This window comes from Protopterus annectens, chromosome 3.part0 (assembly GCF_019279795.1).
Source record: "Protopterus annectens isolate FY-2018-M chromosome 3.part0, PAN1.0, whole genome shotgun sequence".
NCBI lineage: Eukaryota > Metazoa > Chordata > Ceratodontiformes > Protopteridae > Protopterus > Protopterus annectens.
The window spans coordinates 85828666-85855726 of NC_056731.1; the positions used below are offsets into that span (position 1 = coordinate 85828666).

The 27061-nt window shown below is 38.9% G+C and overlaps 1 protein-coding gene across 1 annotated transcript; it reads left to right on the top strand.

Moving 5' to 3' along the window:
* Nucleotides 1-13261: 13261 nt before the first annotated feature.
* KLF6 (Kruppel like factor 6) lies at nt 13262-22770 on the top strand. Its single transcript, XM_044064596.1, has 4 exons — nt 13262-13566; nt 15641-16202; nt 19074-19197; nt 19882-22770. Exons 1-4 carry the CDS (start codon nt 13465-13467, stop codon nt 19931-19933), a joined length of 840 nt encoding a protein of 279 aa, XP_043920531.1. The 5' UTR covers nt 13262-13464; the 3' UTR covers nt 19934-22770.
* Nucleotides 22771-27061: the final 4291 nt, after the last annotated feature.

Sequence of the window (27061 nt, forward strand, 5' to 3'; positions counted from 1 at the left end):
CCGCCAGCTGGCTCCTTGTCAGCTTTCCATAATCTCCCACTGACATGCTGCCTGCTCACCCTGACTAACACTAAGCTAACAAAAAAATAAAACAATTGTGATCTGAACTCTCTATACACCGTGTGGCTGTTTTAGAGTACAAAACACTTTTAGAGATCACTGTACATAAGCTACAGGAATTTGCTCTACCCACACCACTACAAGCCAATTAGTATGTGAAGCAGATCCCACCACTGTCAAACACTTGTGACAACAGTACCCTGGCCCAGCAAGCAAGGAGCCTCAATCCTCACCACTAACACCAGGAAGATTGTCTCCTAGAAGAGAAAAGGAAAGGATAACTAATACACACAGTAAAGTACAATTCCCTTAAGTGCACACAGAGATCACAGTCAGTCTGGGGCTGGTTGCTCCCTTGATCACCAGGTCCCCAATAAGACTTCCCACTGGCACAGCTATAGGGTCCAGGGCTCAGCCTAGCTGGCCAAGCTAAAACATCCAATACCCTCTCTGTCCAACCAGTGCTTCGTGTGCCTGCCAAGTAGCTGACAAACCACACGCACACTTGGAGATAAGTATTTATACAACTTCACAGACACTCCTGGGAAAGGCTGACACAGATTCTCCAGCTGTGCCCCTTTACCCAGACCATACAGTAGTAATCCCTGCCACCACCCAGCTAATAATATTAGCTACTAAAAGGTCCTTTAAAGGGTGTCCAGTTATTACTGTGCAATATTATTATCCAATGGTAATGTAACTATTCAGTCTAGTCTTATTGGAAGGGCTTAGACAGTAAACTCTATAAATATATAATGCACTCTAAAGCATAATTTATTTCTACATAAACCAGCCACAGGTAGAAGGTTTTAAAAATATTTAATAATAAATAATTAAAACACAAGACAAAACTACTACACCTCAGAGATATCTAAGAGTTCAGAGATCACACAGAAAGTTAAAATAATGCAGTAGGACAGGTCTGATTTCAAAGGAAAATACATAATTAATCTTTACTAGCTTTAACTATTCCTACAAGAAATCACAGTGTTAGAAACTTACATGTGAGCTTAGGCAGAGTGCTGAGTTAGATACCCAAGATCAAAATGCTCTCAGTCTCTTGTGAGAAATAGTATTTAAACAAACATGTCTCTAAGGCCCTCCCAAATTACATCATTTTTGACACTTAGTCTGGACTTCTCAGGCCACAAACTGTATTATTTAGCAATCTAACACCTGCTCAGAAACTTACAACAATATAAGTCATTTCACATGTATAGACTAACAGAAACCAGAGCAATAAAGCACATTCCACATCTAAATTCTGGTCATAAACTTTAGCCTTAAAACAATGGGCATGAAACCTTCATCCAGACGCACTGGAGCCAAATTCTAACATGAAAGGGTCACAACATGCTTCACTGGGCCAGTAGAGTGCAATGTTGTCACATATTTTGCAGTTCCACATTTCACAGTATTCTTTTACACTCAAGAAAACATGCCTGTACTTTACATTTATTTACAAATGCCAGAATTATATATCAAATTCTATTTAACTCGGCTGGCAGTCTTCACCCATCTCTTCCCAATCGTCACACCATAGGTTTCCATAGTTATACCATAAAGTGTAAGGAATTACCAGTAAGAATTGTGGATAATCAATAAATCAGCCTTCACATGCTGTTAACATTTGCAATATGTCTGTCTGTACAGTTACATATGAGACTGAAATCACATATTTAAAACAGCAATACCTGCATGCATAAAGTTCAACACAACATCACTGAAGTAACTTATAGCAAATACTATTAAAGATAACATTTTGAGTAACAAATAATTTAAACACATATCTTTGGAAATGATTGACTTAAAGAGATTTAGTAATTACCATAACAGAAATTGGGCCAATTACCAGTGTAGCTCTCACTTCGAATCTCAGAATCAAAGTACATCTAATGTGCACCCACCTTCAAATTTGATTTTCCACCATACATGATTAATGAGGTTCATTAAAATTCAGATTTTTGGAATCTCATGTGCGCAACTTTAAATAAATTGGATTCATGCAATGTAACATAATAAGTATCAATAATGTATCAATAAATTATACCATGTGTGGCACATGCCTGTTATCTTCTAATGATCTGATCGCATGAAATTATCACCAGTTTCAAATATTGATTTTTGATAACTTTACTCATCAGACCATTGCTAATTGCAAACTGAGTGACACCACAGTGAGCATTTCTCTGTGTTTGTATTTTCCAGGCTTCTTTAACTTGAGGATTGTGATGGTTACTGTAAGGAGGCTGTGATATATCCATGCACCCAACTGGACCGATGAGGAGATGACCCAGATGTGTATGACAGATTGGAACAGAGGATGAGTACCAGACTAATTAACTTCGCCATGATAGACATATGGAACTGACTTTCATGGGAATACTGAAGAAGAACATGGCTCTACTGCACTGGAGTGCAGGTTCGCCATCACTATGACCTGCATTGGGAGGACATGGAGGAATTGGAAGGAGAGTTGCCATGGTGCGGAGGCAGCCAGTAGATCCCTACACTAATTGTCAATATTCTACATATACCTGAGTATTCCTAGGGATTTTATAGATATTTCTCTGTCCTGGATCTATAAATATATATATATATATATATATATATATATATATATATATATATATATATATATAATATAGTAGCTGCTATGACAATTAGCTCGTTGGGATAATTAAGTGGACTTGCTAAATACTGTCCTGATAACTGCAGGCTCAATTCCCATGTTAACAAACAAAAAGCACCAGTTCCACAACGATAAGGCTCAAAATAAAAGTAGAGGTTTATTGGGGCTCCTGCCAAACTCAGTAGAGTCCTAATAAACCTCTACTTTTATTTTGAGCCTTATCGTTGTGGAACTGGTGCTTTTTGTTTGTTTACTTGTGCAGCCGGCACCTTCCTTTTGATAAGTCAATTCCCATGTTGTTAATTTATTTAATAAAGTATATAATGCCCATAATTATGAACTTTGTATATGTACATATGTTGTACAACATCTAACAACATAATTTCACATAGTCACTGTCCTCATGCATCACTGACACCTATAGCACCTAGGTCACGGATGACTGCACACTTCGCAGTTTTCCATTATAATACCACAGTATCACCTGCTGCACCATTATACGTCGGAATAAAATACACATATAATTTCATTAATTCATTCCTCCTAAGAAACTACACAGACACCGTTAGTTAAGCTAAAAAGGTATGTCTGTCCAACTGCTTACATTTATGTTTTCATTTATGTGTTGAAAGCAGTTGCATTTGTACAGTGAAATGTCCAATATGTTTTTGCAGTTTCTGTATTCATCTCTGCAGGACTTCTAATAAACAGCTGCAGTAACTGCTTTCTAAATGCCTGCTGACTCTTAGCTTGGCCTCTAAGGCAACTAGCCAGCATATCTATATGTTGGTGTGCTGTGGGTTCCAATCCACATAGTGGAAACATATATGTAACTATTAACCTGGTTTAATTCACCCGAAACATTTATATGGAGAAGCATATTCCAAAGCTTGATATTAACATTTCTGTTGTGCATTTTTACGAATAACTGCATTAGTCATTGAAGTCCTATGAATATGCCTGTAATCCATAACACTCTGATAACCTCAGCTTTCAAACAACAGCGTTTGTAGAGCAGTACCTGTTAGTTTGGGAATTACATGTGCTTGCTATTGCTTGGCCTGTAAGGCTGCATGCTCACATGCCTACATTTTGGTGTGCTCAAATACACAGAGGGGACACATATCTGAAACAGTTATATTGCTTTAATCTACCCACAGCATCCATGTAGAGAAGCATATTCCACTTATTGATATTATGATATGAGCATGGTTGTAAAAAACTCAGCTATTCGTCACACTACTATGAGCATATCTGCAATCCATAGTGTTCCATTAGCATCAGCTATTTGACAGTGTGGTCATTAAAGCTTGCTAAATACTCTTATATATCAGTTCTTTGGCTAATATTATATACTTTGTAAAATGCTACCAAGGTCTGTTTTATCATGAAATATTACATATAATACAGGAACAACATCATCATTAAGTTTTGAGGGAGTGGTATGGGCAGACTAACAGTTAAAATTCAGAACAGGAAAGATGTATGTATTTTCCTAGTGATGTGCACTTTGGCAAGGAATATCATGGTCCTCTCACAACCTTACTGTGTCCCTAGTACTGCAACATGCATGTTTCTGTTCACAGAAGCTCTATGCTACACAACACTGTCTCACTGCCTCAGAAGTGGATGCTCTCCATTACTGTTAATGTTTCTGAACACAGGACTGACATGAATGTAATTTTCAAACTGTTTAGCTACACGACCACATATTCATACTTTGAAATCCTAAGCTAAGATCCATATTAGAAGACCAGCCCTCATCCAGATGATGTCATACAAAGAAGTCTTTTCACTGCATTTAAAACACTTATTGCAGTCAAGATATGTTTGTTAGGCAAGTAGCCCTCTATACTAAAGTTTGGATGTAGATTTTGGATGAAGGTTTGAATCTCATGTTCTCCTGTCTGTGATCAGAGAAGTTAACATCTCTATATAACAATGTATATTGTGATTATTTAATGTTTTTGTCTATAATCTGTGCTGAGCAATATATATATCACTGTTACTTGAGGACTACATCATTATATTCTCTTTTCTGATTTCAGGCAAAGAGGATCACAGCATGTACCAAGCCATGTGCACCAAGTGAATGCACAGGCTTGAGAAGCAGTGGAGGGAGAGATGCATGTTGATTTTTTTTTTCAGTTTTCTGAAATGAAATACATATTTCCCTATTTATAGGTCTGTTTTTTCACAATAACATCTATACTGCTTAGAATGCAGGAATATCCATCATACATCAGTAAGGTAACTGAAATCATCACATAATAGCTGTATTTACAACTGAGACTGAAATCTAAAAATGTTGAACTTCCTTGCAACATTAAGCCATTATTTCAGCACAGAGTTTTTAAAATGTACTCCACAACCTAAATAACAACTGGCTTGGTATTTCTGTCACACATATTGTCTGAATGCTTTCACTGCTGTTTATGATGCGTGGGTTGGTATATTTGTATGTATTACTGTGTTTTTAAATAATTTATATGTTGTGTATAGTTTGTCTATTCCCAGAGGAAATGGGTGTTTGCCGTTTGTGTGGTGTACACTTCAGTTCAGTATTGGTATTGTATCTACTTCCAGTCCCTTGGATGTTTAGGTAGAAATACAGTTGTAGCCTAGGTTTATTGACTGTTGTGCCGATAGACATTTCTGTGTCACAGTTCATTAACAGAAAGCATATTCAGAATGTTTTGATTTTTTTCAGGTTACTGATTGCTAAAACTTATTGGTAGATAATGCATACAATACCGTTAGTAACAGATTCTCATACATCACCAGCTGTGATGACTGAACACTTAGCATTGCTTTCACTGTTGCAGTCATTACATTAATGTGTGTTCAGCAAATTATCATGCTGCCTGTCTCAGATGTTTGTCGTACTGTTTACTTATTATCCACAATATTGTCATATCACTTTCTCCTCATATAATAATGACACTTTGTTGCTGTTCATATAAATCATTGAATACAGACAGTACAATCTCTTGATATGAGCAGTCATACATTCTTAGAAAGGGAATGACCTGGGTGTGTGTGTCTAAGCCTTTAGAATTACATAAATAAATAAATACTGACGTCCTGTTTACAAATAGGAAATACAGAGCCATATATTTATGAGGTAGCTGTCCATAATGGACGTGTGTTAGTCCCTGTGTAAATTGTAATCATAATCATACTGAGTCGTGCTATGATATCCGTGGGACTTTTCTGCAAGGTAGAAATTTGCTTTTCTTTTCTGTTGTGTTTTGCAATAATATTGACAAAGCATGGGACCTGTAGAGACATTCTCTGATCAGAAAACTACAATGAATGCATGCCATGCCACAGCCAGGGTCTTCTGAGGATGACAGTGATGATACTGATAATGATGATGATGCACATGGACCCGCCCTGGTCCGTGCCATCATGCCTGCACCCTGGAGGAGACGATAACACGACTGAGATCGAGATGATTTTTGGGAGGTGTGTTACACTGCCAACATGATTGCCAATCAATTGACTGGACTGTACATGTACTCTTGTGCATGCATACCATATGTGCATATGTGTACATTCCACTTATGCCACTGACAGTCATATATATATATATATATATATATATATATATATATATATATATATATATATATATATATATATATATATATATATATATATCTATATACACATCTACACCTGTGTGTTGCCTTTGACATGGCATATGTGTATAACATATACATATTCCATTACACATCTGTCTGGGCTGTGTTCACTTACGTGTGTAAGTAGCGGCGTTTGTTGCTCTTCTGCAGTATTTCTTAGGTTCATAGGTTCATACTAGGCTATCTGCCCTAGGGCATTTATAAACCTAGCCAGAGTGTGTTTGGCTTTCGCCACCCATTTTAAATTAATTTTGCTATGCTCTTTTTCGAGGTTAGTATACTGTGCCTCTGTCTAACAGTGACACAGAAGTGATACCCGGGGTAAACCTACGATCTCCCATCCACTCATCAAGATTCCTCTTGAAGAGAGTCAATGAGGGACTCTGCCTAACCTGGACTGGGATTTTATTCCAGAGTGAAGGGAGCCTCTGGGTTATGAATCTGTCCCTCCAGCATGTCCTATTTATTTCAGTGCTGAGGTTCAAGTCTCTTGAGCGTGTAGCTCGATGGGATTTGGATTTTCTGAGGTGCAGCATGTCCATTATTTCCGGGTTGGACATGGCTTTAGTCGTCAGGCACAGATCGCCTCTGAGCAGGCGGTATGCCACTGAGTAGAGCTGGAGTTTCTTTAACCGGGCAGCATATGGCATCTGTTTGAGCCCTTTGATCCTCTTGGTGAGGTACTTTTGGGGTCTTTCCAGTTGCTGCAGGTGTCTGGTAAGGTACATCCCAAAAGGGGCATTGTACTCAATTATGGGCCTGATGAGGGATGAGTAAAGAGGCACGATGACCTCCCTGATCTAGATGTGAATCCCTTCATGATTAGGTGGGCTATATAAAATGTTTTTCTAACTACTTTGGCCACGTGGTTGTCAAATGAGAGATTGCTATCAACTTGGATCCCCAGGTCCCTAATTACTTCTTCTGTACTTAATGGATTACCACCTATGTGGTAATTTGTGGGCACTTTGTTTTTGCCAAAGGGATGACTATACACTTTTGGCGTTTAGCTTGAGGCCATGGCTCTGGCATCAGTTGTCTGTTTCTATGAGGCCCTTTTGGAGGATGCTTGTGTTGGCTGGAGAGTCGATTATGGCGCCCAGTTTGCAGTCATCTGCGAACTTGGTCAGCCACAGTCCTCCATGTTGGCCTGTACCTCCGAGAAATATATACCGAACAAGAGAGGTCCCAGGACTGAGCCTTGTGGGATGCCACTTGTAACTGGTTTGGAGTCTGACATGGCTCCAGCAATTCTAACCATGTGGGTTCTGTCCTTGAGCCAGTTTGCAACCCATCTAGTGACATAGGGGTTTATATTTAAGCTGGTGAGCTTATCTATAATGCCCGAGTGGGGTATTGTATCGAAGGCTTTTGCGAGGTCCACAATGCTGTGTGGACCACCTTCCCCTCGTCAATGGCCTTGGTGACTGTTTCAAAGAAATCGACCAGGTTTAAGAGGCAGGATCTGCCCTTAACAAAGCCGAACTGGGTAGGATCCAGTGTCTGTAGGTCCCCAATATCTTTATTTATGAGGTTCATGATGATCCTTTCCATAGCTTTGCAGACCAAGCTAGTCAGGCTTATGGGGCGATAGTTTCCAGGATCCGTTGAGGCACCACCTTTGTGGAGAGGGACCACTGCTGCTGTACGCCACTCTTTGGGTACATATCCTGTAGTAAGGCTGAGATTGAACAGTAGTTTTATGTTTGGGTTTAGCTCTTCTTGGAGTTCATGTAGGACGCAGCCCGGGACACCGTCTGGTCCCATTGATGCTGTGTTTTTCACTTTGGAGAGGGCGGCTCTTACCTGAGCATCTGAGATGTCAGGGGGGCAGCACTCTGCTGGGATAGATATTTGCCCTTTTGGTGAGGAGGGGGGGGAGAAGTTTGCGCTGAACCTGTCAGCTAGGATGTTGGCAATGTCTGTGGGTTCGATGTATTTTTTGTCATTTTGGACTAATTCTGAGGATATCTGGGAATTCCCACCCAGGTTCCTAACATAACTAAAGAAAGCCTTGTGATAATCCTTAGTGTCCTGTGCAATTTTTCTCTCGAAGCTGGCCTTAGACGATTTTATGAGTGCCCGTAGTTTTTTGCTAATACTGATCAGAAATGCCTTCCCTTTTTGGGATTTTGCTCTATCATGTAGTAGCTTCCTCATTCTATTGTATAGTTTGTTTATGGCTGGGGTCCACCAGACAGGACGTCTGCCTTTGGAGAATTGGGTCTTGGTTTTATTTGGGATTGCATGAGCCATGCATTCCTGAAGATGTTCATAGAATGCGTTTATAAAGGATTCTGCGGTCTGGGCCGTATTTTCCACAGGCTCGGGGGCTTTGAAGGATTCCACCTCGGTTTTGAGGAGTGTGAAATTTGCTTTAGAGAAGTTTTTTACTGTGGTTTTCTGGGCAGGGGATGGGGTCGGGATGTGAATATCCAGTGAGATTAGTTTATGGTCTGATCTTACCAATGAGGGATACGCTTCTGGTCTGGAGCATAAAGTCCCCATGTTGGTGATGATCAGGTCCAGTATGTTTTCCCCTCTTGTGGGAGTGGTAACAAGTTGTTCCATAGCATTTGAGTTTATAAATTCTAGGAACCTTTGGGTTTTGACACTGTACTTGGTTATTTGTCTTCCCCATGCATGATCATATGTTTTACTTGGCTTACATCGGCACTGCTGATGGACTAATTGGATATGTGATTATTTATCCAATGTGTACTGTGATCCTACTTTATTACCCTAGAACATACAACTACCATCGGTCATACACATCCAGGTATGACTGCCACACAGTCTGCAACATGTTGTAACATGATAGTGCATAGGTAGATATGTTTTTCTGCATTTCACCATGGCTGGTATGCATTACCACCCTGTTTGTCAACTTTCTATTTCACCTGTTGTGCAGTGTACTGTCTGTGTAACTTACCTGTCCTTACTGTTTTTTTCCCCCAAGCTTTATCTATCTTGTATTGTGCTATTTCTTTCCATGGGTATACCTGTTGTGATGTCCTTCTCTTCCTCTTTCTCTATGTTTACCTTTCCTTCTATTCTTAAAAAAAGTGGGGCCTATTCCCACCAAATAAAAAAAAATCACCAATGCCCCTCTAACTTTCCCCTCAGATTTTTAATTTCTAACATCCATCTGTGTGCTCCTCTTCTTCACCCATATCCCACATCTTCTTTTCTATCTCCCATTTTCCTTAGGTGTGTGCATTACACGTATTCCCCACACAAGTTGTGATCCCAATGTTAGCAAATGTTAGCTGTAGCAATGTGGCCATGATTGCACTCTGCCTTTAATTTTTTTATTAGAAAATGTACATATTCTGTTGGAATCTTTAGGTCCATTTATTGCATGTGTTATGGAGATATCCGTAGTTGTCTCAGAGCTTACTGGAAGGAGTGCTGTAGATATATATATATATATATATATATATAGATATTTACAAATGGCATTGCAGGTTTGAAGCATGTATTTTATGTTAGAATGCCATGTGGCTTACATTGGGATAGTTGGCATTTTTTTTTAGTATCATAACGGAGCCAGTTACATTCCACTAGTTGTCCTTAACATTACTGGACAGTTTCCGTTATATGTATGTCTGTAAAACTATAAGGATGCTTGAATTGTAATCATATTCCCATAATTTTGTTACTGTACAGAGTGATTGCAGAACCCTGCCTCATTACTTACTGATTACTTGTAGATTTGTTTAATGCGTTGTTGACACTGAGATACTCCACTGTGTGCTGAGCTATTCTGAGTTTCTTGTAAGCACACTTACATATTACAGCTTTATCCGCAAGATTTGAGCTGATTTCAGCATAATGCACAAGATTCCGCTAGCCTTACAAAACCCATCCCATTATGTATAATGCTAAATGGGATTTAGCAGAAATATTAAAAAATATAAGATTTTGGTTGTGAAAATTAGGGGGGTCAGATGGAAAACAATGTATAAATAGTGAGTAATGAAGAATACTTTAATTGTACGTAGACTTAACGTAAAATGTATTGCAAATACGTCCCTATTTGTAAAGGACCTCTAATTTTTTCCAATAGATGCCACGGGATCCTTTACATCCACTTGAGCTACCACCAATGCAAACAGATAGGGCCTCCATTTAACGTCTTATTCAAAGGACAGCATACTCAGACCTGCACTGTCAGCAAATAATCTACCTGGTGTGGGAATAGAATCCACAGCCTTCTGTACCAACACTGAGTATTCACCTGTTGCGCCACTGACGCTGATTAGTTCGTACTGAATTATTTCTACTGTCTTGGGTAGCCAATGGATTGTAAATAATTTAATATTTTACTTCATTACTGTATTGTATCGTATCATACGATTCGTATGTCAAGAAAGATTATTTCCACTTTGTAAATATGAGCATCTGATTTAAATCCTTACCTGTGATTTATCCGTTACTATACTGCAGAAATTAATGTAAAAGTGGTTCAAATGGATTATTCTGTATTAACACTGGCATTTTCTCTGGATGTATTTAAATGCAAGATTGTTGTGGACACGTTACACCACCGCGATATGTTATCTTTACATTGCAGTGTGTGCAAGTTCAACTTCTGTGAAACTAGTTATCAGCTTCTGTGAAATGTAAACAGTCTGTACGTTCATAATAAATACGATCCCGATTGCTGTCATTTTAATAAAAATAAACATAGTGCGATGTATGTGCGGCTCCACCAAACAGTATCCCACTATCGAAGTTAAGTTTCTAATGTTCTGTCATAACTCTCAAATGTTCCTGATTTTCACTCTTAGCTCAGCCCACTTAATCCCTCCTAAACTTAGTGACATTTTGAGAAAATGTGATGGATTACACTTAATAAATTGTGACAATAATGAGAGCTACAGACTTGTTTTACTTCAGAAAATGCACACTAATGCATTCTGTCAATATATCAGCTTAACAGTACCAATAATTTAATAGTGTACCTGATTATTTCTGGATATGTCCCTGTCCTGAATCATTCAGAGCTATGTGTTTTGTATTATAAACAGACATTAAGGTAGTCTGAAATGCGATCACGTGGTACGTATTTTGACTAAGCAAGGTTGAGTGCATGTCACTAGGTCAACAATCCATCCTCCCACATAAGCAGTTGCTATCAGGTCTTTCTGTCAGATCCAAGGATGTTTGTTTTAAGTAACCAAAACGTATGTGTGCACTGAACATGCGTACACGTAATTAACTGCCATTCTTTGTAGACCGGAAGTATGAGTTAATAACCGAATGGCAAATAAATACTAAAATGCTACAGTTGGTAATAATAAGCCAACACATACCTCTTTGTAAGCAATAATAAAGAAATTGTTAGCAAATAAACGAAATAGAGCCCAAAAAACAGATATCACACTACGTGACAATCACTTCAAACGTGATAGCAACTTTAGCCACTGTCAAGAATAACTGTATCGTTTAATATATAAAACATAAGGAAGGGACGGGAGCAGTTTATGTGCATTTCAGATGACTTCCCTGTATATTTCAAGTCAAACGTGTGCGTGTTTGCCCAAGTAAATTAGCGCACAGGTTTTGTTCCTGTGTAGTGTCTTATTTCCTAAATGTCTTTATTAAAATTAGTATAGCAAGATCTTCCCAGTATTTCTTGTTTATTTCACAACAAACTTGTATACACATCACTGTTAGTGAACACATGCCTTTTCATTGAGAGGGTTAAAAGAAATGCGTGAGTGCCATATAGGATGGTGGCCAATTTCAACAGAAAGGAATCTAAAATGCTGTTTAGCGAGCTAACCCCCTAAAAATAAGTGCCTTGTAATATGAATACGAATCTTAAGTCTACACTTCCAACGCAAAACTTATCCAGATTGTAAGACACTTGTGGCTGGTGTTATTTATATACATCCAGGAAAAAGCCGGCTAAGAACATGCTGACGGCCAGCGGTAAAACTGAGATTCGCAAGAATGCACGCAGTTCACCAAAGCAAATATTTAAGCAGCAGAAGTTACAGTTGACTCTACATACCCACCGTTATATCTTTGGGGCAAACAAATGTACAAGTTCATCACATGAAGCTAAACTTAGCTGTTACCTAGCTCACCAAAGAAACTACACGACTGCGCACTGTAATTTGCAGATTACGCTAGTTTTGCGACATAATATGTCGCCCGCCGTGTTTGCTATCATTTTCTTTGCGGTGGCGGTGTATTCCTTTTTTTTTTTTGGGGGGGGGGGGGGGCAGGCGACGACTGTCAACGGCTAACAGTAACAGATGTAGCGGCACAGAACTGCTCGCGCAAGCAATAACTTATTAAAATCCTCAGAGATGTCTATACACGTAAAACCTAGATGCTTATCAAGCGGTAGGTTATACGGCCAAGTAACAGGATTTTCCATTAGCAAGTGTACTGATACTAGTTTGCTGACACGTAATTTGCCGTGTAACAGATTTCTCTTGCATTGACTTCTTACAGTGCTTTTTCCAATACAGATGCTAAAAACATTCTGACTGGTAATACTTGAGTTACGTGTCTGTTTTATGAATTTCTCAGTTACCATATAGCAAACTGAGTAAGCATGACAACTGCAAGAGACTCAGAAGCGCTCACTCTGGTCACTAGGAAAACAATACCGAAAAAAATAAATATCAAAAACTTGCAACCCATCTCTTATATACCCTGCTAAAAATAGCTATCAGTCTTCAGCCAATCGACCTTGGTGAAATTTCGAATTAAGCTAATCATAGATGGCGAAACAGCAAGAGTTCGTCACGCGAGGGGAGTAAAAATAAGTCGACATCTGCGATTGGAGCAAGCTGACATCATGGTAACGTGTACTGTTACACAGTATAGTGATTGGTTGCCCCTGAAAAGCAACGTAATAAGACCACGTGGGGGAGGTGGGCCAAAAGGTTTGAATAGGGAAGTTTGCAGAGCTTTACATTTGCAGTCAGTGTAGTGTTTGCAAATATAGACTGAGCGGCACTCAGCTAGGGAAGTGTGAACGAGCACTAGTTTTGTTATTTTTTTAATTGCCGTGCAATTGAATTTTGAAAAAAAATATATATATTTTTTAAATTAGTTGTCTTAGAGCTTTTTGCATATGTTTTTGTAAATTGGGGATCAATCATGGACGTCATACCTATGTGTAGTATATTCCAGGAGCTACAGATTGTGCATGACACTGGGTATTTTTCAGCGTTGCCTTCTCTTGAGGAATACTGGCAGCAGGTAAAATTAACAGTTTATAAAATGCACCATTGAAGGACATGTACTGCCACCGACTTACTGGCATGTTACAATGACGCATAGTTGTCATACTTAAGTATTTAAGTGTGAATAGTCTGGTTCAGTTCACATGTGTCTTAGTTACATTGTGGCACATAAATATGTTCCATATCAACGCTTTTCGCAGTGCTTTGTGTGTCAAATTGTACTCGTTAAAACTAGCTTTTATAGCGGATTATTGACATTTCAGCAGCTTGTAGCTGCTAATGTTTACTAGCTTTTATAGCTGATTCTTAACATTTCAGCAGCTTGTAGCTGCTAATTTTTTTTCTTGCAGACATTTAATGTTATTGTATAATATTACTGTTTTTATGTATGGTATTAGAGTGACTGGTGTATTTAAAATGTGTTATGTAATATAATCACATAGAAACATTGTCTTATGATTAACAAGCTGCACATGTTCCGTTAGATCTTGTGACTTGTTCTGCTTTGACATCCCCCAGATGTTTACACAGGATAATCAGAAGTGGCACAAATCTCTCATTTTTTAAGTTGCCCTGGAGGCTACCAGGATTTTACAAAAACTGCTTGCGCAGTTTAAATTGTATGCATTTCCTTTTTTCCCAAAGACTGTTCCTACGTGATTGAAACCGATCCAAGTTATTTCCTTCAACTATTAGGGATTTTGGCGTGTTGCCAGATCTCGTCTTCACGGGTCTAGGAGGTATTTAAATTGCTACTGAGGGGTAGTCTAGTCTCTGGGTTGATTTGCATAATGAAGAGATCGGGTAACTGAGCTTTTAAACGTTAAGTAGATCATGTGCCCAAGCAAGAAAGAGTCTTACTAGTTAAGTAGCATAAGCTCACAGAACCCCATGATTTCTAGTAATTAATACCGAGCCTTTCTCCCGTTCTATTTCAAGCTTTTTTTTTATTTTCAGTTCAGCTCAGTTTTTATCTTTGCTGTCACATGGCGAGCTAAGTCGTGGTTGTGCTAAATTATGTAATTAAGTAGTATTTCTAATGGTCATTTTTTCAACTGGATGTCGCAAGTGTGTAAAATGAAAAAAAAAATAAGACTTTCTCTGTGTATGTGAGAACTGCTAAATATGCTACCAGAAAGATTGGGATGTAGATATTTACATTTTGAAGTGTTGTGCATGTTGTTTAAACTGTTGATTCATTTTTGATAGGCTAAAGACAATGTAGTTAAGAGGCAATTGCTCTGTTGTAGAATTACAATAGCAGCGTTTTCCGGTAGGATTCCAATTATAATGAAGTAATTCATTTTTATTTCTAAATTCCTGTTTACATTCATTGTAAAGACCCAGCACTCAACTCACTAGAGCTGTATTACATATGGAATTGATTTCTGATGCAAGTACTTCACACAAGTATGTATTATGTAATAAACTGTGCAGCTCTCTGCATTTATGAGCTCAGGTCGTGACTGAGAAAGGTCAACTGACCCAGCTCACTTAGCCATCGAATAGTAAATGACACTATAATAGTCATTTATGAAAGACCATATATAGTATACTCCATGTTTGCTTTTTAGTAGCACACTGACAGACATATTTTTTTACAGCTGTAGCAGGCAGCCTATAGCACAGTAAAGGTTTTGCTGAAAATCGAATGATCAAAGGCAAGCCTGCTTTGGCCTCTTGTGAAATAAAATAGCATATTGACTCAGATGGCATGTTAAGAACTCAGTCTGTTTTAGTTTGAGACTCACTTTTTTCTCATTATTTTAAGTCAAATTGGTTTACAGTGGTGCATTTTCTTTAATTGTATGTTTTTATTTATCAGTGCACCTTTTTAATCCATAGTGTGTGTGTCTGTGGGCTTGAGCTTTAAAAATACATGAAGACAGGAGAAAAATGAATGGACATCCACTAATCAGTTTAGATGTTTTGAAATTAAGAGATGTTGGCAGCAGTTTGAGTGTGTGTCTATATTAATTATTTGTATGGGATTTATAAATTTGAGTTGAGATTGTTGTGGAAATATTTCTGTATTACGGTAACTGATACTGATCTCAACATTTAAAGTTTTTACTTTTTTTCTGTTTTAGACCTGCTTAGAGCTGGAAAGATACCTTCAAAGTGAGCCTTATGCATCAGCTGATTTTAAATTTGATAATCAAGAAGACCTTTGGAGCAAGTTCATTTTAGCCTGTGGAGACAAAGACTCTGATTCAAAAACTATATGTGTGCCAGAGGAGGACAGTCATGACTGTCCAAACCTGGAGACAACAAGTGTAAATTCTGAAGTCAGCAGTGAGTTGTCCGATAGCTCTGAGGAACTTTCACCTACTATTGCCTGTAGCTCTGATCCAATGGGTGATGTTTTAGTTAATTCAGGACATTTGAGCTCTTCTGTCACCTCTACACCCCCTTCCTCTCCAGAGCTGAGTAGAGATCCTTCACAGCTGTGGGATAGTTTGCAGCCCAACTTGCATTCGCCTGACAGGATTCGTGTCGTGAGTTCTGGAAAAACTGTAGAAAAAAGTAATGCAGTCAATGGAGAGACTTCTCCAGATGGCAGGAGACGAGTCCACAGATGTTGTTTCAATGGTTGCAGAAAGGTGTACACTAAAAGTTCCCATCTTAAAGCCCATCAACGCACGCACACAGGTTTGTTTTAGTGATAATTTGTGAATTTTTTCTATAAGGAATTCCTGAACTGCTTTCTAACTTTGTAGAGTCAGATAGGTGGTGCTAGAGAATTCTGAGGGTAATAGTTCTGTTAATTTTTCAGGTCCTTCTTTGCATTCACTTCGTGTAGTATCACATGTGGTTTTGTTACACTATGTGCCACTTCCCAAGTTGCTAGGATGACAAAAGATTACTGCATGACGGCAGAGGGCTAATACAGTATCTGCCTTGCTAACTTTGCAGAGAAAAAATCAAATCTTTTATCACACAGCTTGATTTTCCTTCCTCATTTTGGGCCTTGAGTCTTTTTTTAGTTAGTAAGCCAAAAGTGCCAACTATTGACCTGTAGTGCACCCAATAATAAGTCCTACTGATAAGTTGGTCCTTGATTCTTGGATTTGGTGTAAGATTTTTGTATAGCAAACCTGATTGTTGGTAGTGTGCCAGTGATGTGCATTCCTTAGTATCTTTGCAAAAGGATGTATTTGACAAGGTCTTGATAGTTTTGTTGCTTGATTCTGTTCTTTGTCTTTTATTCAAAATTTTAATATATCTTTTGGTGACTATGGAATTTGATAGGTAAATAAATGTTTGTCAAACTGAAATGTTGATGGCATGTTGTTTGTGACTTGTACTGCTGTTTTGAATATCTTTGGTTCACGTAAACACACTGAAGATTGACTTGTCTGCTTTGTAGTTGTCTATTCCAATCTTTCTGTAATAACAAGGCATCTTCATTGGTTCGAGGAAAGTCTGCATTTTTGAAAGCCTAGTAGTTCAGTAGTACAGTATTGTAATCACTATGACATGGGAGACTTTTGTCTCATCTTGCTTCATTGCTTAGAGACAATGTGTATAGACAAATGTGCTTTTCTGTTGTCTTGATGGCCAGGGCTTTTTGCAATCTTTTAAAATCCTTCGACAAAGAGGCAGAGGGTAATGCTTAAACTTGTTTAAGCGCCATTTTATGTGCATGTGCAGTGTCACAGATTGGTTGGCTGCTGAGTTGCAGTTTAGGCAAATTAACAAAGCAGCGCATCATCTTACAGTGCAAAGATTGGTTTGACTGCATGACTCACTGAAGGTTGCAATGAATTGTATATGAATGAGTTTTCTCTTGAAATGATCAGGTTTGTTTGGGGCAGTGACTACCAATGTGACAATTTTGAGTCCTTTTTAAAGTCTGCAGAATTAATTTGCAAAGTACAGCAGAGCTACAGTTTTATGTAAGATTATCCTTTGCTCTAAAGGTATGTTTTTATAGTCCACCATTCTGACAAGTCTGTGCCCCCCCCCCCCCCCCGGTTACATGTGCTGCTTCTCTGTTCCATGTTGGTTTTCAACTTATCCCAAGGGCTGCTGATACTTCATTGGACCCCCCCAGATGTTATTGGACATGTTTTCATTGAGTCATGCTTCTGTTTTGTGGTATGCAGCATAGCAGATGCTGTTACTGTTCGTTGTGTTTAAACTTTTTTCGTTTGGAATTTTTATAGCAGCAGCCTTCCAAGTATTTCTACCAGTGAATATTTTTAGAAACAGTGAAACACTCTTGAGACTGTATAGTTGCATGCAGTGTTTGAATGTTGGTGTCTGCATTTTAGTTGGTCACAGAAGTGCATTTGTTTCTGTGTGCTATGACAGAAGTAGTAAAGTATGCATTTCTTTCTAGAGGGCTGCATTGGAGATGTAACTGTGGCACAACTTGAGACTAGGAAACCTTCCATCACAGCACTATGCAGTTTTTGGCTTTTGCTCACCTCCTGCCTTGCATATTAAGATGTTCTGCAGTATAATGTAAGGCTAATTTGCTGTGCAGTGTCTTCAGAACTGTATTATAGGCTGCTACTACATGTGTGTGTGGGGGGGGGTCTGTGAGAACTATAATATAGTTAAACCAAGTCATTGGCCTCTTAGGTTGAATCCAGGGCTAGTGTTACAATTAGACCTTCAGACTTAAAACATATTCCACATATTCTTAACTGCTATAATTTTAACACTGTCAGACCTGATCCTGATGTTCCTCAAAGTCGGACCTATTTTTGGATACATACCTTGTTAAACTAAAAACTACACCAAGATTTTCTACCATTAACTGTGTAAGTTTTAGTGTATATAAAGGCCTTCAGTTGTGCAAAACAAAAGATGCTCCTCTCTTTGACCTTCTATGGGTTTTGCAAGTCAGTGGTGCTATGATTTAATGCTCTGAGGTCAAGGGAGATATGATACTAAGATGAGCTTGTAGTAAACATGTACTCCCATAAATTTAAAGTAATTGAAATCACTGCGAATGAGCCAGCAGTCCCACAGAAATGGTCTAGATTGCATATTTTAGTTCCACCAGCATGTGGAGTTCCATGTCACTTACCTACCGAATTGTACTGAAGTGATGCAGAACTGCATAATATGCTAAGTTGTAGATGCAGAAATCGACACTTGTGTTGGCAAGATTTAACCACACAGACATTGTTGTGGTGATGATGCAACATCACACTGTATCGCCCGCATTCTAACTTTGAGCTGATAGACTCCTCCCCTTCAAGAGAGGAATCTGCTGATTAAGTCTAAGTAGGGCAGATTGAAGGGGGGAGGAATGTTCCAGCTAGATATTGACAGGTCCAGCGATTGGGGGGGGAGGGGCTTGGAAAAGAAAGGGAGCCTAGAGTTGTAAGCTTAAAAAAAAATCTGTGGATATAGTCCACAAGTAAAACTTAGATTCCTGGTGAAATTGTTATTGTTAAATGGCTGCATCTTGAATAGATTTAGTTTTTAAAACATGTCTTATACCTTGGTGAGTTCTTGATTGTGACCAACTTGTATCTATTTTTTTTTTTTTTTTTTTTTTTTTAGGCGAAAAACCTTACAGGTGTTCATGGGAAGGATGTGAGTGGCGCTTTGCAAGGAGTGATGAATTAACAAGACACTTCAGAAAGCACACTGGTGCAAAGCCTTTCAAGTGCTCTCACTGTGACAGGTATGTGTGTTCAACTTTATTTTCCATGTTTTAAAACTGTCGTCTGTTTTTAGTGTTGCACTTCAATACTTTGGGATTTTCTGTACCTGCTTTGACGTACAGGGTGCTTCCAAATTTGAGTTAGAATAAACCTGAGTTGTGGTCCACTCCCTGTATAGGTGAATTAAGCACCTGGAAAGCTTCTGTGTTGGACCGTTGTTGTTGGAAATGGCTTTCTGTAATATGCCATTTTTCACTGTAGGCTACGTCATGCATGTATAAGTGTTCAGGTATTGCATCATGTTAATTCAAAAGTTCCCATAACATAGTATGCTGTGCTGTTTCTGCTGGTAGAAAAAGGTTGCCATATATTATACATTTTTTTTTTTTATAGTCTTATGGAATTTTGTTCCTTTGCAGAGCAAGTGGTGGCTTTGGGAGGGAGTCACAGGAGTAAGGATTACATAACCACCATTAAAAGCTGGTGGTGACTTGGTGTATAAAAACCCACAGCATACGCAACTAAAGAGAAACATTTAAAGGCCAATTTGCAGTGTGCTGCTTGAGCCATGACCAGGTGCATCAATGTAGTGCAGGTTTTTAGATGCCATTTGTAGCATGACTTGGTCTGTAAAGAACTAGGGAAATGATGAGCAGCTTGAAAGAACCTCTAAAATGTGTTGTGCTTTTTCCCCCCACTTCTAGGTGTTTCTCTAGGTCGGATCATCTTGCCCTTCACATGAAGAGACACCTCTGAGCCTGTGGAACAGTGAATCCTGTGGGCTAAGCGGCTTCGAGGCTGAACAGCCTTGTGATGAGGGATGCTTGTTCCAGCCAAAGCATGCCATTTTGCACCCTTCCCAGTTGCCTCCAGGACCCCTTAATGAAGGTGTTCTGAGGGCTGAAAATGAAGTCGTGTATCAAGCGACGTAATGACTGTGGTGCGTGATAGTTGGGGGTTTCCTTGATGCATACATTGGTACCTAACCTGGCTGACTCAAAAGTCTCTGCTGTGAGCATGTGCACTGAGAATGTTGAGTGGGTGACTGTATGTTTTTGAGGAACCCTTGTTGGCTGTATGTTGAGGAACAGATTTTTTTTTTCTTTGTGGTTGTGTAAAACTGTAAAAGGAAAAAAAAAATGGTTTGAATGTCTGTGTGTAAGGAGTGAACCTGGAAGTGGGATGACAATACCATTCTCCAAGGGTCTCTGTTGCCTTTGTAAAATAAGGCAGGGACATTCAACTGGAGATGGTCCCACCCCTTTCCTGTGTGAGAGGAGCTTTTGGTGTCTGGTGCAGCTATTAAACGTGCAATGTGTCAGGTAGCTTGTTTTACTTGCTACAGAGCTCATTTGTAATCCATTGTATAAGCTGTGTATTTACAATTATAACACAACTATAATGTTTCACTATAATAGAAAAAGTATTGCATGGTTCGGGGGTACTGTACGTATTTCCATTCTTGTAATCAGGACTGCAATTATGATTCCACTTAAGAGCAGCTACAGTAAAATTGGTCTGATGTTACATTATTGTACAGTATGTAAACCTGGACACTTTGGGGGGAGGGAGGGTTAACCACTATAGCTTAAACTTTCTCATGCAGCTAATTATTTAAGCCTTTAAAATTTAATTTGTTTATTTTTTTATTTTTTTCTGTCAACGCACTGTTAACCTTTTAAAAAAAGAAAGAAATGGTGCCTTATGCAAGTGCCCTTGTTCTGACTTTGTCACAGGGTGGGTTCACGTGGGGTATTAATAAAGAAAGCTTTATTAAGGCTCAGATTCATGGGATGTAATGTACTGTAAATGTCTGTATTCAGTTTAAAGACTAGACTGTTCCATTTACAAAATGTGTGTATCGCAGGGATTTTTTTGGGGGGAGGAGGAGGGGCATCAGATAGTGCTATTTTTGATATGTTGATATGTTTACTTTCTAATGTGTAACAGCCAATGGATCTGTCTTAATGTGGTTCAGCAACTTGCTTCTTTTTATATTGACTTGACTTTGCACAATCAATAAAAGTCAGACCGTACGTAGTTAAAACGCTTTATGCATTCACTACTGTGTAGTAGTTAAGACTTCTGCATCCGCCATGATGCATTTCCAGTTGTAACTCTTGTTCCAGGTATCTGGGAATTGGGAGTCTAAATATCCAAACCAGCTGTGCATTGATTAATGTGTAGGCTAAACTTCTGTATGTATTATGTTGTTTGATAGTTAATGGCACTGCAGCTTGTATTGTTTTGTTAGGTGATGCCAAAGCCAACCAGTTACATAACCAGAACTCTCTTTTCCAAAGTGTAACCTGCACAGATTAGTGCCACTTAATGTTACAAAGCAGTTATACGTGTGTGTTTTGCCAGTTGAGCTGCTAAAAGATTTTGGCATTATTTTGACCTCTGACTGATTACTGCCATCTGGAAAAGAGTAACGTTTTAATACCTGTTCCTTATCTTTCAATTTGTTATCCTGTCGGAAGTACAAAATGGATTTTTAAAGATAATGTGTTTGACAAGCCCACCCCACAAAACCAGTAAAGGGGAATGCACATTTTACTGAGTTTTACGAAACTGTTCAGGTCAGTAGCCTCATCACTTGAAGCACTTTGTAATGCATCCCTTCTGCAAGTCATACAGTTAAAAGTGCAGGTTTCTCACATTAAAGATGCTGCTCACATCTGAGTCAGCTTTTTTACAATTCTAACAAGAACATATGACCAAGCTAAATTTTGGCCATTCATAATGAAGTCTTTGATACTGAAGCATTTACAGGGAGAGGACAGGGGTGTTTGTAGCTTCCAGAAAGGCTTCAAAACTATCTTGATAATTAGAACGGTTTTGTTTGAATACAAACTGCTAGCCTAAGATATTTAATGGTAGAATTTATCCAAAGTTGATGTCAAGTACAGTAATACTTGCCTGTAAAATCTCCTTCAGTTACCCTGCATGTCTTCAGTAAATCAAGTATGAACAGGTTTTCCGTCTTTGAACATTCCAGGGTGTACAAATTCTGCAGCCTGCATACATTTTAAGTTCTTGTCATGTAACTGGTTTGGGCCTGTCTTTTTTTCCCCTCTCACTGCAGAGTTATTTGTCCTTGCTATGCTGAAACTGAGAGAGCAGTAGAAAAGTGGCAAAACCTGTAATTCTGCTTTGTCGAAGAGATGTGCTTGCTCTTCGTTTTTTGTTTACCTTCCAGGTTGTTTGAAATGCTACATTTTTTTTTTTTAATTTTCCATCTACATTTAGTAGCACTTTACCAGTTTGTACCTGTTTATAAGCAAGGGGTGTAAAAATAATGAAGTAATATGCATTTGAAATAACTCCACAAAGAATGAATTTTGGGCCTTTTGTCACTTGTATTCAGTACTTATGGGGGACTTCTGAGCCTCATTGAAGCTTTTAACAAGTTTCTTTTTGGTAAAACCTCTTTGAAAAATGCACCGTTTATCTCTTAAAAGCCTTTTTGTAAGATTTTTGTAAGACTTTGTTTTACAGGATTTTATTTTGAATTTGTTTTCTTAAGATTGTTATATTTCTGTATGAATGTATTTTTTATTGAAATAACATGGAGCAGATTCTTATCAGCATATTTTGTCTCTTTCTTGGTTGTAATATAATGAAATCTTGGTTGTATATAATGAAAGCTTGACATTATACAAATTTTTATGCACCTTGGTAAAACTTGACAATTTTATTTATTCAACAAATGTAGTCCTTGAACTTTTAAATGTCGTAATTGCTTGAAGTTAGAACCCAAGATTTTTGCAGAACCTTAGTCACAAATAGGGCAGACATACTTATCTGGATCCCCTGCAATTGGTGTGTTTTAATTGTGGAAACTTGCTAGAAGTGCAGGTACCAAGTACTGGTCTTCCAGATGACCTGGAACATGAAGTGACTTGAGTGCTGCTCAGATGACAGGTGGAAAACTCACTCCCAGGACGGTTGTAGTTGGCTATCGTGTTACACTCTGGGGTGGCTATCACTATTGTGTAGTGCTAATTACGGAGACAGATTTTTTCCAATAAACATATTTATTACATTATCACATATGACATAAACATTCTTGCATTTATATAAATGAAAAACCACATTAACACCACTTTAGTTGCAAACATTATACATCACAGACACCATTGAAACGACTGCAGTTGAAAACATTCACTTATCTATCCAGTCATTGTCAGTGAAGCATTATGTGGCGCATTCAAATCCTGTCTCTTAAACCTCGTTCCTTCTCTGCATATATTGTTCCCATTATTTCCTGTGTAGTTTGCCTCTTCCCTTATCTAAAGATCCCAATTCCAGTTTTATCTCTTACTTTACTTCTAGTAAAGTTGGTCTAGACTTAATTTCAATTTTCTAGTAATTGCTTTTTTGCCAGCCACCATAATTCGACTCCAAGGCTTTAATCATAGCTCAAAAAAATAATCTTCCCCTGTCAATCCAATCTGCTTACCCAGCATCTCCAACAGTGTAGTCCAGAGGGAATAAAGTTTGCCAGCTCATTACACTCCCAAAAAATATGTTCCCAGCCACTTCTCCCTTGCCAATCATACCTCCAACATTTGCTATTCACCTGAGAAATTAGTCTTCTTGGGCTATAACACGTCCAGGCAAAGATCCTAAATCCTCTAGTCTTTGTTGTGTAATTGAGAGGTAATACATATATCTCCTCCATTGTCAGTTTGTGAATTGCTTTTCCAATCTTTCTTCCCAATCCTTTCTAGACTCCTCAGATTTATTGTGATATACTTTTATTCCTTATTTTAAAGGCAGTTTCAAACTCTACTAGTGCTGGTCTTTCATTTAGGACTCCCCATTTCTTTCTCTTTGCCTCTCATGTCAATCCTCGATAGGGAAGGCATGTCAATCCTCGATTAGGGAAGGCAGTCTCTAACCTGCAGTCCAATCTATTACCCATTACCTCTCCCTTTCTGGTTATTTGCTTCCAATAGCTTGGTTCCTTTGCCAGTTTTCTCCAATAAATTCCAGCCCCCTCTTGCTTTTATTATCTGTATCCCTAACTACAGTCATCCCTATTGTCAGACTCTCTTCATTCTCATACTGGTTTAGTTCTCCCTGCTATTTTATGAATATCATACTCACAGATTTTTCTACCTGCATGTAATGGGGCCACTTGTGTATTTGCAATAAATGAATGTTTTGACACCAAGATTTCCTGCAGATGCACATGTCCCATTTTCTGTGCGTCTAGGAGAGAGAAACTGTACAGTAACAGCCAGTACATAGTGGTGCTGTATAACCATCTCTAAGTCTCAGCCAATTTTTTTTTTTTGGAATTGATTGAAAAGTTTGTAAGAGTGTGCTTGGTGTAAAGAAAGATGCTTTTTACTGTAATCTCAAAATGTATGAGATGGCAGTCTAAGAGTAAAATTGATGTGGCTAAAGTAGGCCACTAATAACATTCCCTTGTGTTGAGGATGTCTGGCCAACTCCTACAAAACTGTAGCTTTCGGGCACAAATACATTTGGGGCATCTTATGAATGCATTTGCCATATCCTGTCACAACACGTGGTGGTTGGTATTTATGTAATACATAATTTTTTATAGAAGCATCATGCAGTCCCATTTTTTTCACCAAGGTATACATTTTGTAACCACTGAAGATTTTGTATATTTGAGGTAAATGTGCTGTTGGATCAAGTCAATGAATTTTTAGATTGCTGGCAAGGTTCTTATTCCTGTGTATTGGCATGGCATGTGCAGCTGGTTACAGATCGCAAGAGGAGGTGTCCGGGCACAAGAGGAGGCCGGGCACAAGGAGTTGAACAAGGCACATGTGATGCCACCTCAGAAAACTAGGAGCAGCTGAGAATGGAGAAATCGCTGATTGACCTCTGTAACTGTGAAAGTGATAAAATCCTGGAGAAGTAATTTTTGCTTAAGTGGAAGCTAACAAAAGCATGTGATCCAATGTAGGAAATGGGATTTTTAAAAACTGCAAGTCCAAGTTTCCACTGTGCCCATCCTAGTTTTGTTTTTTTTCCCCAAAAACAGGGCTATATATTGGGCTGGGTCCAGTGGTTCTGCAAGTTTTTCTAGCTCTTGAAGAGTACATTCTAACCCCTCTCCCCTCTGGTTGGGGAGGGGGGGGGGTGGTTTTCTGATCTAATCCTGGAATCAATCACCTGATCACATGGCTCCTTTTTGCCCAGCAATTGTCTGGTTCCCTTAATTTCCTGTCAGCTTTTCTCGAAGAATGTAGCAGGCTATCTTGTCAACTTCAGCGGAATCTGTGTACTGATTTACAGTCTTTTAGCTAATGTCCTGCAGTGCATCCTCCCTTCAACTGTCACCAGTCACTGGATTGGAGGGTATTCTGTTCTTTGGCTCTGTATTTCCTTTACAGCTTGTATGACATTTGCTTTGTGGGAGGAGAAAAGAAGGCAGTCTAGTGTACTATGTAAGACCATTTAGCGGCCTGCTTGTCCTTCATCCTCTCAAGAGTCCCACTCCTTCACCTGCCCTGTGACATCTTGAATGTCTGTAGATTCTCTGTTCATTACTCATTCCAGTAGTCCATGTTAACTGTTTTTTTGCGAAGATGTTTCAGATATCCTGAGTGCCGTTAGTCCCTAGAGTCTGCCTGTGCTTCCTCCCTTTCTGTTCTTCCTACACATGATCATGTCAGGGATATGTGTATGTACCCATATCTAGTCCTCATCTGTCTTTTCTGGTCCTTACAGCTCCTATAGTCTGGTAATATCTGTTCCCTTTCATCCTGTGTCCTTGTGGATGGCTGTCCTTGGGAGTCCTTCAGGTGTACAGCCCATCCAGGGTCAGGTGAGCAGCAGTGTACTATAGTTCAGTACTTCTGCACTGGTCAGTCCCCCAAAAAGGTTTCCAAATGGGGTTGTCTGCATACTAACCAGATTTCCTGTCGTTTCTCTAAGGGCAGCTAGTTCCCTCTACGCCAACACTGTGTTCAGGAGGCTGTGCACAGTTTCCCTTTTCTGCTTTCCTCCTACTCCACCACAGTTTTGACAGTCTTGCGGTGGCTGAAATAAAATATCAATTCATTAGCTATCCTCATCTCCAAATTTCTGTCTCCTCCCATACTTTGCTTTACAGCATGATGCTCTTACCTAGTATTGTAATGACAGAGGCAAAGTATCCATTCAATGCTTTTAAGCAAGTATGGAGATGGGAATAGACATGAACAGGTTTGTCCCTCATTGTAGTGTATATCTTAACACACAGGAAGGGGATAGGGAATGTGCACATCCTCTTGCCTACCCTGTTCTTGCTTCTCTTGCCGCCCATGCCTTTCTGTTTACTTTATGTTGTGCCTCAACCTTTGTTCCTATATCTTTAGGGCTTTTTTCTCTGGCACTTCTGTGTGGCCAAATTTGCCTTTTTTGTCCATGTCGCTGTATATAGCCAACTACTCCTTTCTTGACCCATTTCTATAGCCATAATATGCTTATTCATTCTTAACTCTCGGCTACATGAGAGTAATTCACTTTCCTAAATTCACATGTCGATGTCTGTTTTTTCATCTTGTTCTCTCAACTTTTTAGCAATGGTGATTGCAAAGGTTCAGTGATGTGCCTGCATTTGGAAATCTGTGACAACTTGGTCTATCGTTAAACATTTTCTGTTGTGCTTTCACCAAGACACCAATGATAATGCCCCCCCCCCCCCTCACACACACACACACACACACACACACACACACACACACACACACACTTTGGTCAGGACAATGTCTGTATTTCTTTCAGTTCCAATATAGTCCTACATCAGACCTTGTGTCCCAAGACCTCCGATTTTCATCCATGCCCTGGAACCTCGTCTACACCAGAAAGATTCCTACTACAATTGCTATTTTGCATGTGTTATTTCATCTCTTA